The sequence below is a fragment of the Nilaparvata lugens genome, chromosome 8 (assembly GCF_014356525.2).
Source record: "Nilaparvata lugens isolate BPH chromosome 8, ASM1435652v1, whole genome shotgun sequence".
Classification (NCBI taxonomy): Eukaryota; Metazoa; Arthropoda; class Insecta; order Hemiptera; family Delphacidae; genus Nilaparvata; species Nilaparvata lugens.
The window spans coordinates 29753862-29770845 of record NC_052511.1 but is presented as its reverse complement, the minus strand read 5'-3'; the positions used below and the strand labels follow the sequence as shown (position 1 = coordinate 29770845).

At 35.4% G+C, this 16984-nt stretch overlaps 1 protein-coding gene across 7 annotated transcripts in view; it reads right to left on the bottom strand.

Annotated features, from left to right (window-relative positions):
• LOC111051761 (zinc finger protein 436) overlaps positions 1-16984 on the bottom strand; it is a 44029-nt gene that overhangs the window by 24559 nt on the left and 2486 nt on the right. For 6 of the 7 annotated variants that reach the window (XM_022338318.2, XM_039434470.1, XM_022338319.2 and 3 more), the window contains exons 2-3: positions 15657-15722; positions 7003-7064 (exon numbers count right to left, since the gene is read on the bottom strand). In XM_022338318.2, coding sequence (XP_022194010.2) covers positions 7003-7059 — 57 coding nt within the window. In that variant the 5' untranslated portion in view covers positions 7060-7064; positions 15657-15722. The remainder of the gene's footprint in view (positions 1-7002; positions 7065-15656; positions 15723-16984) is intronic. The other variant, XM_039434469.1, reaches the window with a different exon arrangement.

Genomic DNA, 16984 nt, shown 5'->3' with positions numbered 1-16984 from the left:
AGGTCTAAATTAACTGATTTGTCTCTTAATGCTTCAGTCACGGCATATGATATGATTGCCTTTGTAGAGACTAATCTTAGTTCTGATATTAGTGATAGTGAGCTTGGTCTTGACTGCTACAGCATGTATAGATGTGACAGATCAGAACTTACCAGTGCTAAGTTAAGTGGTGGTGGAGTCCTTGTGGCTGTACATAATAGTATTTCTAGTTACCCTATTGTTGTATTGTCTTGTAAAAGTGAATGCCTGTTTATTTTATGTTCCCTGTTAGTTTGTAAGTTTTTGCTTGTTTGTGCCTATATTCCTCCTAACCAGCCAGCTAAGGTTTATGATGATTTATGCCAATCCATTGATTGTGCCATATTGCAAGCTGGAAGCCCAGATTATGTATTACTGATTGGTGATTTTAATCTGCCAAATGTTGATTGGTCCAGATTGAACTTGTTTCATGCTGCTACTTCTAGATCTATTGCTGATTTGGCTCTTGCACACAACCTCCAGCAGGCAAACAACGAGTTGAATTCTAGGGGAGTACTTCTGGACCTGGTTTTTTCTTCTATTCCTGACTTGTTGGTGAGTAAGCCATTGGAAGTACTGGTTCCTGAGGATAGGCATCACCCTGCCCTTCATATAGGTTTTTGCTTGAGTGGTGGGTCTCAACCAAGATATGTTAAACACATTCCTGACTTCCGGAAAAGTGATTTGGTCTCTATATTCCAGGTTCTTCAGGGTAGGGAATATCCGCTTTTAAGCTGCATGGAAGGTATGGTGGTTGAGCAGAAGTTCAGTGAATTCTGCAGTGATTTGAGATCTTCCATCATGAGGTTTACTCCAGTGAGAAGGGTTTATGTCTCTAACTTCCCTAAATGGTTCTCTAATGATCTAAAGAGACTGATTGTGGCTAAAAAGATTGCACACAGGAATTACAAGGCCAATGGCAGTATCCACCTCTATGAAGCTTTCTGCTGCTTGAGGGACAGATGTAAGGACCTGACTAGAAGATGTTATGATACCTATATAATGGGTGTGGAGGATTCTGTCCAGACTAATATAAAATCTTTCTGGTCCCATGTCAATGGGCTAAAGAAGGTCTCTAAAAAATCCACTATTCCTGTTCCTGTTCCTACTTTTGATTTTGGTTGGAATCAGGTGGTTCCGCCATGCTGCATTGCTGCTTCTGATGTTCAATGGAGGCTGGAGACTTTAGATGTTAATAGGGGGGTAGGACCTGATGGTATTCCTTCTCTGGTACTCCGTTTCTGTGCTCCTGTCCTGGCTGGTCACCTGGCTGTGTTCTTTGCTGCTCTGCTAACAGTAGGTATCTTCCCTGAGGTTCTCAAGAGTGGTTCCCTGGTGCCTGTGTTCAAGTCAGGTGACCATTGTAATGCCAGAAATTATAGACCTATTACAATCCACTCTGTGATAGCCATGGTATTTGAGGGCATAGTTACGGACCATCTTTATTTCTGCCTGCGTAAGGGTATATCTATGGAGCAGCATGGGTTTCTGAGGTCTAGATCTACAGTTACTAATCTTCTGGAGTTTCAGGATTTTGTGATGGGAGCCTTTGTGAATGCTTGTCAGGTGGATTGCTTGTACTTGGATCTCTCAAAGGCCTTTGATAGAGTTAATCACACTCTTATGATTGCCAAGTTGAAGGGTTATGGAGTCCATGGATCATTGCTAATGTGGTTGGATAGCTACCTGAGGGATAGAACTCTTAATGTTAGGTATGAAGGTCATGAGTCATCACCATTCAGGGCCTTATCTGGGGTTCCACAGGGGTCTCATCTGGGTCCCCTCCTTTTCAACTTATTTATGAATGATATTGGTAGTGTCATCTCTTCCAATTTCTTAATGTATGCTGATGATGTGAAACTTTTTGATGTGGTGTCGCATGGTACAGGGCGCAATGCACTGCAGTCTTCACTCTTGAACATTGATAAATGGTGTTTGGATAATGGCATGGCACTGAACACTGCTAAGTGTGTGATGATGTCTTTCAGACGTGGGTCCAATATCCTTGATATTCAATATGTCCTGCAGGGTGCTCCTCTGATAAGAGTGTTTAAATTCAATGACCTTGGGGTTACCATGAGTCCCTCCCTTAGTCCTTTGGAGCATGTGTGTGGGATAACAGCCAAGGCTAGGTCACTGCTTGGATTCATTTTCAGGTCCTCTAGAGATTTCAGATCTCCTCATAGTCTCCTGGTTCTGTTCAGGGCACTGGTCCTTCCTGTTATGGAGTATGCTTCTGTCATATGGTCCCCATACCACCAATACCAGATTGATATGCTACAGAAGGTCCAGAGACGTTTTGTGAGAATGCTTGGCTGCAGGATGGGGTTTGCATACTTTGATGTACCTGTGGAGGAAATTGAGAGACATTTTGGCCTTTTACCTTTGGCTTCTAGGAGGAGACTCTTCGACTTGATGCTTCTTTACAAATTGGTGAATGGAGCATTGGACTGCCCGGAATTGTTGGCTGGCATTGATATCTGTGCTCCAAGAGGGACCCGCTCCAGGACGATCTTCAGACGACGTCTTCATACAACAGCTTACACATACAATAGTGGTTTGTCAAGGGTGCTGCGATCTGGTTGTGAGGCTGCTGCGGCAGGAATTGATTTCTTTGATGTGTCCGTGGTAGCTTTCAGGAGGGCAGCCATGCGGTGGGGACTCTAGCTCCTTCTTTGTTGTTAGCTGATATTTATATATCTTTCGTCTTATCATCCTTTCTCCTTTTGTTTTTTTATGCATGTATTTTGTTATACCCTTTGTGATTACTTGTTAGTGATCTAATGCTGAGGTTTGCCTAATTTATTTTTCTCTTTTATTTGGCTATAGGCTACTTTGAATGCTTTACCTTCATTGCTTTGCTTTAAAATTTAGCTTCATTATGTAATATGTATACTTAGGGGGCACTAGCCAATCCTCTTTAACTTAGCTTGTTATTGTTATGCTTGTTATTATGCTTATTATTAGGTTATAATTATGCTTATTAGTATTATTATTATTATTCTTATTTTATATGCTTCTTTTTTGTGCTTTTTGATTGTTGTAATTGGTGTGTACCGTTGGAAAAAAAAAATAAATAAATGCCTTGACCAAGCTTGGTGAAACGGGGCATCACACATCTTTCTCCTTCAAATATGTATGTGCAAAACAGGTAAAAAAAGTATTATAATAGAATGGGATTCAGATAATTACAGAAAAATAACTCTCAATAGTTTCAGGCAGACATCCAATAAGACATTTAATTTTTTTTTCAAAGGTATTTTGTTCTCAATGTTTCTTATATAATCAGGTAGTTGGTTGGAAAATTTTGGTCCCAAAAATACAAAGGATTTCTGAAAAAAAGTGTTATTCACACTGGAGTGTATAGCTAAAATTTCAACTACAATTCTAGTTCTGTACACATTATCATTCATAAACATTTGCCAACTTCAATTGCCTGATAAAATGTAAAAGGATGATGAGACTTTGAAAACATATTTGTAGCACAATGGCAAACAATTGAAATTATGGAAAATTGGAAAAGAGTGTTCGATCCTGCTTACACTCTTCATACAACGTACTTTGGTTTTTTGAATCACAATTAGAGGTGCTAGATGGGTTTTGTAGGTGGATCCCCAGCAACTAATGCCATAACTTAATTTGGAATCTAACAGAGCAAAATAAAGTTACCTGAGCACAATTGGAGGAATGCATTTTCTAAGATGGTGGAATTTTTTAACCTGATGAAATCAGTTTGTGCCAGAGTACCACAATCACAATTGATTTGTCTACAAGAAATTGTATGACATTTTAATGAGTGAAGGAATTGCCAAGGAGTATACAATGTGAATAATATATATTTCGTTTTCAAGAGGTTTAGGGCTAAACCAATTCTATTGTACCAGAAAAGCATTCTATTCAGAAGATATTCTTGCACAATTTTATTCAGGTTTTGCACTTATGTATTACAATAAGAGAAAGCAGTATCATCTGCGAAGTAAACTGAAATACCATTAGAATTACCTGAGAAAAGGTCATTTATAAATATGAGAAAACTGGATCGAGTACTGAACCCTGCGGGATTCCACAGTCCACTTCCAGGATCTCACTTCTGGCATCCCCCATGGCAACATACTGCACTCAAATAAGATCTAAACCAATCCTGAGCCACACCTACAATACCAGCCCTGGATAATTTGTCAACCAGTAGCGAATGTTCAACTGTAAGGCCTTTCTGATATCTAAGAAAAGAACCAGATACAGCAGGTGCAACTCTGGCATTCAGGTTAGTATATAATGTTGACATGAAGCTCTCTAGAGCCATTTCCAAATAACAACCTTCATGGAAGCCAAATTAACGTGCATAAAAAAATTAGTTGAATTTAAAAACGTAATATTCTTTTTTTGACAACCCTTACGAGAAGTTTGGGAGAAATCGACAATAGTGAGATATGATAATTGTTTTATTGAGATTTTGAACCACTTTTGAAAATAGGAAATTTTTTGAAATAATCATTGCTGATGAAAATTCACCCCTTGATGAACTATGATTGAAAATGTCAACCAATTACTCCAGTTGTTAGTAAAAAATATTGACTTAGGTATTTTGCAAGTATGTTTTAATGTTCACATTTTGCCGGTCAGTAGCACAGGGGGTTCAGGAGAGGGCATTTTTCGAAAATTTTGATGTAAAATCACACTACAGCTCAAACTAATTGGCCTACAGACTTAAACATTTGCAAAAATATTCTTTAAACATGCTAGACGCACACTAAGAACGGATTTTGAGATATTTTGCCTCTAAGGGATTCAAAGGATGAAAAAGGATCCTATTAATGTGAGGTTATGAACATGGTAAGGTGAACGCCATATGGAACTGAGATAATTGACACATGATATTCTAACCTATGTTGTAATCATTGGAAAGCTTGAAATAATCTTATCAATCAGCTGATCGAATCAATTTTGCGTTTGTCAAGAACGCGAACTTGCCACGTGTTTGTTCCATTGTTGTATGCTTGACCAGTTCGGTTTGCGCCTTCTATCAGCTGTATATATATATATATATATATATATATATATATATATATATATATATATATATATATATATATATATATATTGAAAACTTTCTTAATAGACAACAAGATTACAAAAACAAAATGTCAAACATATACCAATATTTATTTGTAGCACGGCCAGAAAAAGACAAACTTGAGTACTAGCCGTAAGTTCATTCAATATAACTTATATATTATATTTGTTGTTAATATTTTGTAAATAAAAAGTACGAGCCGATGAGAGGTGTGAGTAATTCCTTATATTTGATCCAAATGGATATTCATATTGTAGTACTTGGGGTCACTGCAATCAAAAGATTTTTATTCTGTACAGTACTGGTAGCTAATAAATCTCATACGTATTGATTGTCCATAATTTATTCAGTGTCCATAGTGGAAGTGATTGAACTACTCAAAATATTAATAGCTTACTGGTCCCTCATAGAATTTATAGTATTCCTGGTGATTTAGTCTGTCTTTTTTCAGCGGTTGACTATTAATAATAAAGCTCTATTTACAACTAGCTTACCCGCCTAACTTCGTACCGCCAAAAAGTCAATGTATCTCATGTCACACTTGACTATTTGGTGAATCATGAATTTTATCTGACAATCAATATTTTCATTTGCATCTCAATACGGACTTTCTATGTGCTTAGTCATGCAGCATTCATTATTCCGAAAACATCTTCTCAATCAATTGGTAGTAATATCTATCAGTAAAGTGTTGAATTAGAAAGAATAGATAGGTTAAATCAGTGTTTCAAAGATGAATTCAATGTTTTCATAGTTGTTGATTGTCAATAGATGGTCTATTCACTTGACTATTTGGTGAATCATGAATTTTATCTGACAATCAATATTTTCATTTAGATCTCAATACGGACTTTCTATGTGCTTAGTCATGCAGCATTCATTATTCCGGAAACATCCTTTCAATCAATTGGTAGTAATATCTATCAGTAAAGTGTTGAATTAGAAAGAATAAGAAAAGAAAGAATTCAATGTTTTCATAGAAACCATCCCCAATATTCACACAACATATTCCCACAGTTTCATGCCGTTATGTAAAGTAGTTTTCAAGTCTATAGGGAACAAACAAACATACAAACAAAAACAGACATTAATTTTTATATATGTATATATAGATTTACATTCGGCTCAAACAAAAGCCTTTCTAAATGGAGGTAGAATGATAAGGTTGACAACTTTCAGTTCTGTGGTTTTAACATTTTTTTTTTCAAATAACTTTCGAAAAGTTCATGTAGTACCTACTATTGTGTTTGAGACACTTCTGGCGCTATCATAGTTTCACAACTATTCTGTTCCACAGTCCTATCTTTTGCAGTCTTTAACTATATCTATAATAAAGTAAAGAGCTGGCTTATTCAAGTAAGGGATGGAAAAATTATGTTTGACGCATCATCACATCTGAACTACTGGACTAATTAACTTGAAATTTCGCATATAGATTCTTAATTAACCTATGTTTATAGGCCTATATTCAATTCTTCAAAATTTCATTACGTCAAGTTTTGAGTTTGTCAAGTTTTAAAATAGATCCTTGCAAAGAACGGGTTCCTGCTAGTCAAGTATACTTATACAAGCAAATTTGTTCAAGCCAAATTATGCTAGTACAAGTAAACCTAATCAGACACTCAATACACTGAATAGTACACTCAGGCATGTATGCTGATTCTCGGTTTAAACGGGGAAATAATAAACCCCGAATGAAATATATTATGATAAATGCAACCTTATCTACAAGGGGATGTGGTTTAGCATTAAACGAAGATAGTGCATATGACTCTTGAGGATGTTTACATCAATGTTGAAGTCGTTTCAATGTTGAAGAAATTTCAAATTATCTTTCATTTAATAATAAGTGAGAAATAATTATAATAATGTCAATTTGTGTTGAAATAAATGAGAAAATTATTTCTTACCTTGTATGAAGAGTCATCAACCACATTATGCTCTAGCCTCTGTATCTTTACTTCCATTCCATCTGAAATACAATGGATTAACATCTGCTTAATTCCATTTTTGTGAAAAGAGACAAAACTAAAAGAGTGAAGAGGAAAAGTAGACAAAGAAGGGGGGTGAGAAAATATAAATAAGGACAAAAATAAATTTGGAGAAGGGGGAGAAGGGGGAGGAGTTGGGAGGAGTTGGCGGAGTGGGGAGGAGTAGGAGGAGGAGGAGGAGGAGGAGGTGGAGGAGTAGGAGGACGAGTAGTAGTAGTAGTAATTCGTTTTTCGGTTATTCATCAAAATTATATTTTTAATATGTGAATATTTTCTATTTTAGTTATATTAATGTGAAATATTTCTTCTATGTTTAATTTTGAAGCATCTAAATTTGAAAATCTACTTTGTGAAAATACTTGAGGACTGAAAATTTTGTGAATTGAAGAACTACGAGAATTAACCTATTTGACTATGTGTTATCTAAATTTGGGAGAGGAATAGCACAACGTTACCTTATTTGTCCTCTCCCTATCATTTTGATAATGTATAGGCCTAAATGAATAAAGAATAAAGACAACGATAGTGGAGAGAAAAACAGTAATAAGAAATCTAGTGGGACTGTGAAGGCAAGACTCAGTACACAAGAAAATATTTTTGAAAAATCTCACATATTAAGGCTGGGCGTATGCTGAGACGTACGCAATGCAGTACACGCGAGAAAACTGTGCTACCATGTTTCCTAATCGCGCCGCGTTTGCTCAAACGCAAGCGTGTATGTATCTCACACATGCGTGGGTCGGCATGTCACAGTTTGTAGTACACAGATTTTATAGAACACGCAACGCATGTTTACAATTTTTAGGTTATGGACTCTGAAAAAGTGCTAATAAGATTACTACCGAGCGTTTGATTGAGATGGTGCACGAAATTCCTGTTCTGTATAATGTGAATAATTGAAATTACAATAAAAAAACATTTAGAGAGTCTGAGGGGGTGATTTGAACATTCGTTTCGCTGGCAAAAATTACTGAATATCATGTAATGAAATTCGAAAATGTATGTTGATTCAAGAACAATTGGATGAAATAAAATATTGGTTGTAAAATAATACCATAGTACCCTTTAATAGCCCTGAAGATATATGTAGTCAGATAATCTGACTCTAAACTTCAAAAGTGATTGAATTGTTATTTAGGACATCTGAAAATAATCATTTCCTAGTTTTTAAAAACACATATACTGGAAACAATCGTTTAATTTCCATATTAGACTCATAAAAGTTGCTACTTGCTATTGTTTATCTAGGGATGTGTGTGTATGTGTTGTGCCGCAGCATACGCTGGTAAAAAATTCGTGTGCTGTGTGTCTTACGCCAGAAATGGTGGCTTACGTGGGCTGCGTTGCATGTGTCTTAGCATGCGCCCGGCCTGAGGCCCGCCGCAAAGTAGACCCACGCCACTCCAACCCACGCCGAGTGAAGTTTTGTAATCAAATTCAAATTCTTTATTCTGCCTGACATTTTTTATAATTTATTTTTTCAAAAGAAAAAAATACAGTGTACATAATAAGATACATAACACAATATCAAGAATAACAATAGCTCAGATTATGTATATACAAGTAGGCTAACAGGGAGATTGATAAGAATAGTAACAGCATTCAGTCAATGAATAATATGCTCTCTCCATCAATTTATTCTCCACAACTTTCTTGGATTCCATTTACGGCAGCTCTTTAACAGCTGAGGAAAGACTTGTAAATTTTTATCTGCTGAAATAGGTGGCTGTCCCATGTTTTAAAAAGCCTTACCTGTGGGATTGAAATATCATTTCTATGCCGGGTTGTGTATTCATGATTGTTTCCCTGAAATGAGTAACATTCTAAATAGGTTTTGACATGCAGCAAGCTATTCATTATGAAAATTGAAGGGAATGTCAATATCCTCAGTCTTAGAAAGCTTTCTCTGCATGACTCTCTGCTTCTCAAGTTGTCTAACACTCTCATTGCCTTTTTTTGTCAAATGAAAACTTTTGAAGCATGGCAAGAACTACCCCATAGGCGAATACCATAGGATATGAGGGAATGAAAAAGTCCATAGTATGCAAGTACCAAAGAATCAGAGTTCAATGATAACTAAAGTCTTCTAAGTAGAAAGACGACATGAGAGAGTCTCTTACACAATCCTATGATGTGAGGTTCCCAACTCAAACTTCTCTCCAAAGTGAAACCCAACATTCTGACCTGATGCTTGATATCATTGTCTTCTGGAATATTCCTCAAAGAGAAGCCGATACATTCAGTTTTGCTATCATTGATGATTAGATTATTAGATTCAAACCATGATTTAGCAGAGGCAAGAGCCTCTGACAACTTATATCTAACATCATCATAGTTCGAGTCGGAGCAGATTAAAGATGTATCATCAGCGTAGAGAACAGACAATGTTGGAATATTACAATAAAGGTCGTTAACAAAAATTAAATACAGGAAAGGGCCCAAAACAGAACCTTGTGGGACGCCAGCAACAGCATCCTCAAAATTTGAGTACTCATTAGCAACAACTACCCTCTGTTTTCGGTTTGACAGATATGACTTGATTAGTTTGAGTTCAGTTCCTCTAATTCCATAGAAAAAGAGCTTATCATACAAGATATCAAAAGGTAGGCAATCAAAAGCTTTTGTAAGGTCAATTAAGTTAGCTGCTACTATTTTTCTACTTTCAAAGCTGTGAAGAATAAATTCAAGAATAGTCTCAATAGCCATTACAGTGCTATGTTTGGGACGGAAGCCGTGCTGATTTTCATACATTAACTGATAATTTATGAAATATTCATATAACTGCAAGACTAAACATGATTCAATTACTTTTCCAATAATAGGGACAATAGCAATGGGTCTAAAGTTCTCAGGCTTACTTAAGTCTCCCTTCTTGAAAATTGGTATAACATTTGTGAATTTAAAACAATTAGCAAAAATACCAACATCGAGCACTCTGTTAATAAGGAAAGTCATTGGATCAATCAAGCTGTCAGAGGCTGTTTTTATAATTTTATTGGAGAGTCCAAAAATATCCTCGCTTCTTGAGAGACTGAGATTTACAATAACTTGTCGAACCATTCTACAATTGACTGACTTCCATTTGGAACCGGCGACAGGAATTGATAGATCTATTAAAGTTCACCAACAAGGCAGAGTGCTGCACCACTCCATTTTGCAAGCTAGAAATAATATCAGAAGATTTTATTGTTTTCGAGACATAAAATAATTATTGAGAACGTTGGGGGCTATTTGAATTTCTGTACACGGCTTGGAAGTTCCAGATTCTTTTCTGGCAGTTTTCCAAGCCATTTTACATTTATTTTTTGCCATTTTGATAAGTTCGTCATTTGCTGATCTCAGACCTATCTATCTCTCTATTGTACTATTTTTTGTAATTTGAATATCTTAGTTTGTATTCTAAATCTTCCGTACATTTCCATTTATCATACAGAAGGAGTATATAGCATCGCATTGATTTCAATTCACTGGTGAACCAACTTTTTGAACAAGAGTTAGGCCTGGAATTTTGTTTTTTAAGTATTTTATAAGTAAGTGGACATATTTCATTGAATAAAGAAGATAATAGACTTACAAACAGTGAGGGGGAGAAATTCAAATCCACTATGCTGTAAAGTTCAGACCAGTCAATCTGTGATAGACACTGATTGAAATCTTTTATGTTTTCTTCATTTATTAGCCTTACATATCTTCCTCTACTTTTCTTAGAAGACCCATCTCTCTGTGTTACAACCTTACTCATATTAAGCCAGACACCTGCATGATCAGAAATGATATCTTGCGGCAAAATAGAGACATGTAAATACTCAAAAGAAATGTTCAAATGAATGCTGTCCAGGCAGGCATTGAAACGAGTTGGAGCTTTGTTAGAACTGTTAAGATCAAATGATCACCCAGCAGCTCTAAAGTTTCTCTACTACTCTCATCAAAAGATTCACATTTCGATCCCCAGCCACAGCCAGCCAATCGTTCTTTCTCAGGTACTTATCATTGAGATTAACAAGAAAGTTCTCAAGACTCTCAACAAAAACTCTGAAATTAGCCTGTGGTGAACGATAAATACATAGAATTATAAGATTGGACTTCGTCAACCTAATAGCTGATGCTTCACAAACACTATCGTAACAAAAGTTTGATACGTCAATACACTTAAAAGAGATTCCTGCTTCAACAAAAATTGATGATCCACCATAAGATGTTCGTCTCACATAAAACTGGCTGATATAAAACTGTCAGGTACATAATAATTAACTTCTTCATTACACAACCAATGTCCATTTAGACACACTATGTCAGCAGGTTTCGAGCCAAGAACACCCTCCAACTGACCAAGCTTACCTCTAAGAGATATTATATTGAGCAGGAAAATGTTTATGTCACCTTTATAAAAAGAAGCTCTATTTTGAGCCTTGTTGCTTGTAAAAGCATTGCTAGCAATGTCGCGCCGCAAATTGCACCCAGTCGAGAACATCCCAGGAAATAATTATCCAAGCGTGGGTCAGTTTGTGATTCGTTAATAGGTTTCATGGAACGTGGGTCACTCGCTCGTTGTACTGCGAATGCCTACAAGTAGCTCATGCGCCGTCAACTACTCTGCTCGCGTCTAGTAATTTTGGTTCTAGCCTTTTTAAAGGCAATCAGCTGCTTTGTTCATAAGTCTAGTTTAGAGATGGATAGGGAGGAGGCGCATACTCAAAATTGGTCAACAATTTTTAGTCTGTATAAAATAACATGACATTTCAATATAATAGACACTACTCAGCAGATAGCTTCTGAAGAATTGCCATGTTAATAAATCTATTATTAAAAACAATATAAAAACATGAAGTACAATATAAAATATGACTCAACTTATTTTATACAAACTATACTCTGCCGGCTTTTGGTCGGGTTTTTCGGCTATACTCAGCATTTGTCGAGGTAGCGTAGAACGTGGGTTGACTTTGCGGTAACAGACCCAGCCCAACATGTGGGTTAGCTTGACCTTGAACGTGGATAAGCGTGGGTCGTGGATTGCGTGGGTGTACTTTGTGGCGGGCCTAAGGGTCTGAGTCTAAGGGGCCTTATTATATTGAGGGGGAACAGTTTCCACGCACTAGACATGCATTGCAAGATGTAGAAAATTGAAAGCAGAAAGGAGATACATTTACTGTAGGCAGATAATCATAGTATCAAAGAGACTTAAGAGTTACTTAGAAGATATCCCAATTCCACTTATTTATGTATATTTTGTTTAATCAAGTGAGCAAACAAACATTCCACAATATTCTTCTAGTCACTTTTTTCTTCAAATTCTTTCAAACTTTCATCTATCAGATAAATTAATTATTACGCTGCCGCAAAGTACACCCACGCTATTCACGGCCCATGCAAATTCAAGTTCAAGGTCAAGCAAACCCACACACGCTGGCTGGGTCTGTCACCACAAAGTCAACCAACGGTCCACATTCCACACTACCTCGACAATGCCGGCAGAGTATAATAAACTAATAGCTTTATTGACATTCATGAAATGAACAAAAGCCTCTCAATTAAGGTAATTTTTGGTTGGCAGTTACCAAAAAAAACATCTTTCAACTATACAGATTTTCATAGAAGGCTGTTACGCGATTTATTATTTTCCATCTTTCTGTCTCTTTTCCAACATCTGTGTCCAGAGTTGCAATCCATTTTCTTTTGTTTTGCAAAGCTGTTTGTTAATATCCTTGTTGATTCTGTACTATTCATGATTGAATAAATTACCCTCTCCTCATACTCTTTCATTTCCTTTCTGATTCTTCTTCTAATCTCTTTCCTCAATTTTTGGTGCTTCCTTTTTTCTTCTTCTGACTTCATTCTTATTCTGTTTAATCTTTCACGTTCTTCAATCATTTCTTTTGTTTCTTCTGATAATCTATTGCTTCTTCTTCCTTCCCCTACCTGCAAACGTCTGTTAATTTTATTTGATGCTTCAATGATAGACTTTACTATCCACTCATACAGCTCTTCAACGGTACCATTCACATTAAAATTTCTCCTATTCAATCTCTCTTATAGATTCTCCAAATATTTGTTCATTCAAATCATTAACTCTTATATTGTCCTGCTTACAGACGAAAAATCCTCTTTTTGGAATTAAAATTCCTCGCAGCAGTAATCTATGATCAGAATCAAAATTTAAATCTTCTGTAACCTCGATTTTTTTCATCATATTATTATGTTTCTCCATAATTATAAAATATATTTCATAAAAATTATTTATTAGGGATTACCATGTCCATTTATCATCTAATTGACCTTCAAAGAACGTGTTCATTAACTTGAGGTTGTTTCCCATTACAAAGTCTAGAAGATTCTCTCCTCTCTCATTCCAACTCCACATTCTCCAAAAAAGTTCTCTTCTAGACTAGAACTCTAGTTCTAATTATTGCGTTGAAGTCACCTATAAAAATCAGAGTCTCTCCAGTTTTTTTTTTTAAATGTATGATATTTTCCAAAGAAACATACAATTATCGATTTCCTCATCTGAGCTATCTGCTGTATGTGCAGAACTTGTAATGAAAAATCTTCTACTGTGGGCCATTTGGCCTACTTTGGCCCATTAAGGTGCGTACAGATATACGCGCCGCGAACATGAGCAATTCACTTTTAATCAGCTGACTATATCTCTATATTTACAGAAACGGTAAGATACAGATATAAAAATCTTCGCATCAGCTGATTAAAAGTGAATTGCTCATGTTCGCGGTGCGTAAATCTGTACGCACCTTAAGATTTTATTGAAAATCTACTTCGGGCCACTAATGACAGGAAAAGTGTGTTGAGCGAGTAATAAGTGTGTAAACAAGTGTGAACAAGAGTGTATAAACAAATATGTTTATTTTACATTTTGAGTAATTAGCATAAGGCTTCCAACAAAAATCAGCTGTTCGACAGAAGCTTCTAACATAATATAAAAATCAATAACAATGAATAAACCCACTGGAAAATTACAAATTATTTTATAAGAATAATTCAACCTCAAGTAGAGCAGCAAAAAAATCAAAGATACATAGTCCTATCACAAAACAATTTGTTCAAAGCCTTTCTCTAATGACCCATCATGAGTGTACACACATGTTCACTACACTTGTTCTGTCATTAGTGGTCGCCTAAAGGTAAGTTTTCCTTTGAGCGAAAACTTCCAATGTTGACTGTGACCGGGTTGGGCTCAATTTCAAAACAGCTGAAAATCTGTTGTTGACTGCGGATAAAGCTCTTTCATTTGCATGAAAAGGTTGCTATTTCAAAAGTCACACATTCAGACATTCACACATTCAATAATTTTATATTTCCTTTGTATACAATAAGTAGTGCCAATCTGTCTGATAAACCTTGAGATTCCATCACGTTACTCTTCAAATTCCTTTTAATCATGAATCCCACACAGAGTATAATTTTTATAAAATAATTTGAGACTTGGCCCTCCAATCAGAAAAATTACAAAAGGAAATTTGGGTTGCCAAAAAACAAAGAAAGTTATTTAAAAAACAGAGAAATAATAGCATCGCAAAAAGATGTTTCTCTTATAAATATTACATCCCTTAGAATTATGGGTTGTTGTAATGAGTGAGAATTTGATATCAAAATAATGGGGAGAATGTCTTGTTACTGTTAATGTCTGAATAATTTTTATATTATCTATAGTTAGTTTTTAATTAATGATTATGTTCATCAATTTCAAGATATTTCAAGCAGAAAAAATGAAATTTTCAACAATCCAGAAACTTCTTTGTTTCAAATAAAAAGTGGGTGATGGAAGCGAAAATTTTTCTCAGAAATAATTCGATTTTACTATCCAATTGTACGATTGGATGGATTAGCTTGGCGTTTTGTACAAACAGCTGAAAACATTTTGAAAAAATCAGGAGATATAAGTGTAGCATTGATGGAGTATTGTAATACGCCATTTCCAGGATTTAGAAGGTCTCCTGCTCGACTATTATTTTTAAGAAGACTTAAAACTAAATTACCATTGATTGTGGAGAGTGATGTCTCAATTATTATGATAAACAAACAAGGTTCAGGTCAGTTATTTAGAAAAGCAAAGTAATGGCAACCAGCCAAAGTAGCATTCAAGCACAAGTCACCCAGATCTTACATTAGAGAGACAGAGGTCAAGGAAACTAGAGTCGACTGGTATGAGTGTCACCTTTGAACACACATGCTGCGTCGCAAAGGGACATAGTCTGCTCTCGACTTGAGTTGCGTAAGTATGAGTTGAGCCTATGGCTTCAAATGTATTACATTGGTTACATGTATATTTTTCTAATTGTTTCCATCTCAGGTTGAAACATTTAAAAGAATTTGTTTGCTTAGCATCCAAATTGAAACATACTATTCTACAATGATTGATATTGATTGAACACCAAAAGCACTTCTAATAATTTATGCAAACTTTTATTAATATTGAATGATTGTCAACAGGTTGCAGCAGAAAGTTCAACAGTTAAAATAGTCTTTAAACTCTAGTTTAATTGCATAAGAAAAACGCTGTTGACGTATTTGAAATTTGAGAAAAAACTAGGATGAGTTGATATAATAATAATACTTACAAGTTTTGTTCTTTATATCAGAGAAGATTCAATTACTGAATAATGTATAGCAGATGATGAATCACACTGCAACAGAAACAATAAAAACAATTTCTGATTCTGAGAAAGATACTTTTTTCCAGAATAGTACATTTGGGGCCGGTTTCCGAGCTTGGGATTTAGTTAAGTTCTAGATTTTAAACAGCTGGAGTCAGAAAATTGGCTTTCCAAAACAGGGCATAGTTGCAGTTTTCATGATTATCTTTATTTTCTCATTTCTCTAATTGGGAACGTTTTTCCTTGACGAAATGAAACATTTCTAAATACTTCAAAATAGTTTAAACTTTACACTAGTTTCTCTTTATTTCATTTTGTGTCAATTTTCTAGTTTTAATTAAAATTTAATTTAAATGTGGACTGCAACTATGCCCCATTTCGAATAGCCAACTTTCTGACTCCAGATGTTCAAAGTCTAGAACTTGACTAAATCCCGAGCTCGGAAACTAGCCCTTAGTAATTATAACAATTTATTAAAGTCTATTCTGACTTTATAACTGGAAACATCAATCTGGTTTTATTAAATTGCTCAACATGTTGTATCATAGCGTGTAAATTTGTCTAGATGGCATCCCCGTCATAGATTCCATTCGGTAATGAGGGCAAAAATTCCATTCACAAAAATATTCAGCCATGTGGGAAAAGTTTGTAGCCAAGTAGAATAAAATATGTTGATCACGATTTTGATTAGTTTGTTCAAGTTTATTTAAAACTTCAAGATGACAAGTTTCACTCATGAACAAACCTTCAAAACAATTCAGATTTGGATATTTATCCTTTTTATTCATCTACTTGACATAAATATTGATGACCATCGTGAAAACATCATTGTCAGTTTGAGTGGCCACTAATGACAGGAAAAGTGTGTTGAGCGAGTAATAAGTGTTTTTACACACAATCTTCTATCACCTCGAATTCTTTCATCATATTATTATGTTTCTCCATAATTATAAAATATATTGCATGAAAATTATTTATTAGGGATTACCATGTCCATTTATCATCTAATTGACCTTCAAAGAACGTGTTCATTAACTTGAGGTTGTTTCCCATTACAAAGTCTAGAAGATTCTCTCCTCTCTCATTCCAACTCCACATTCTCCAAAAACGTTCTCTTCTCCTAGACTAGAGCTCTAGTTCTAATTATTGCGTTGAAGTCACCTATAATAATCAGAGTCTCTCCAGTTTTTTTAAAATGTATGATATTTTCCAAAGAAACATACAATTATCGATTTCCTCATCTGAGCTATCTGCTGTATTTGCAGAACTTGTATTGAAAAATCTTCTACTGT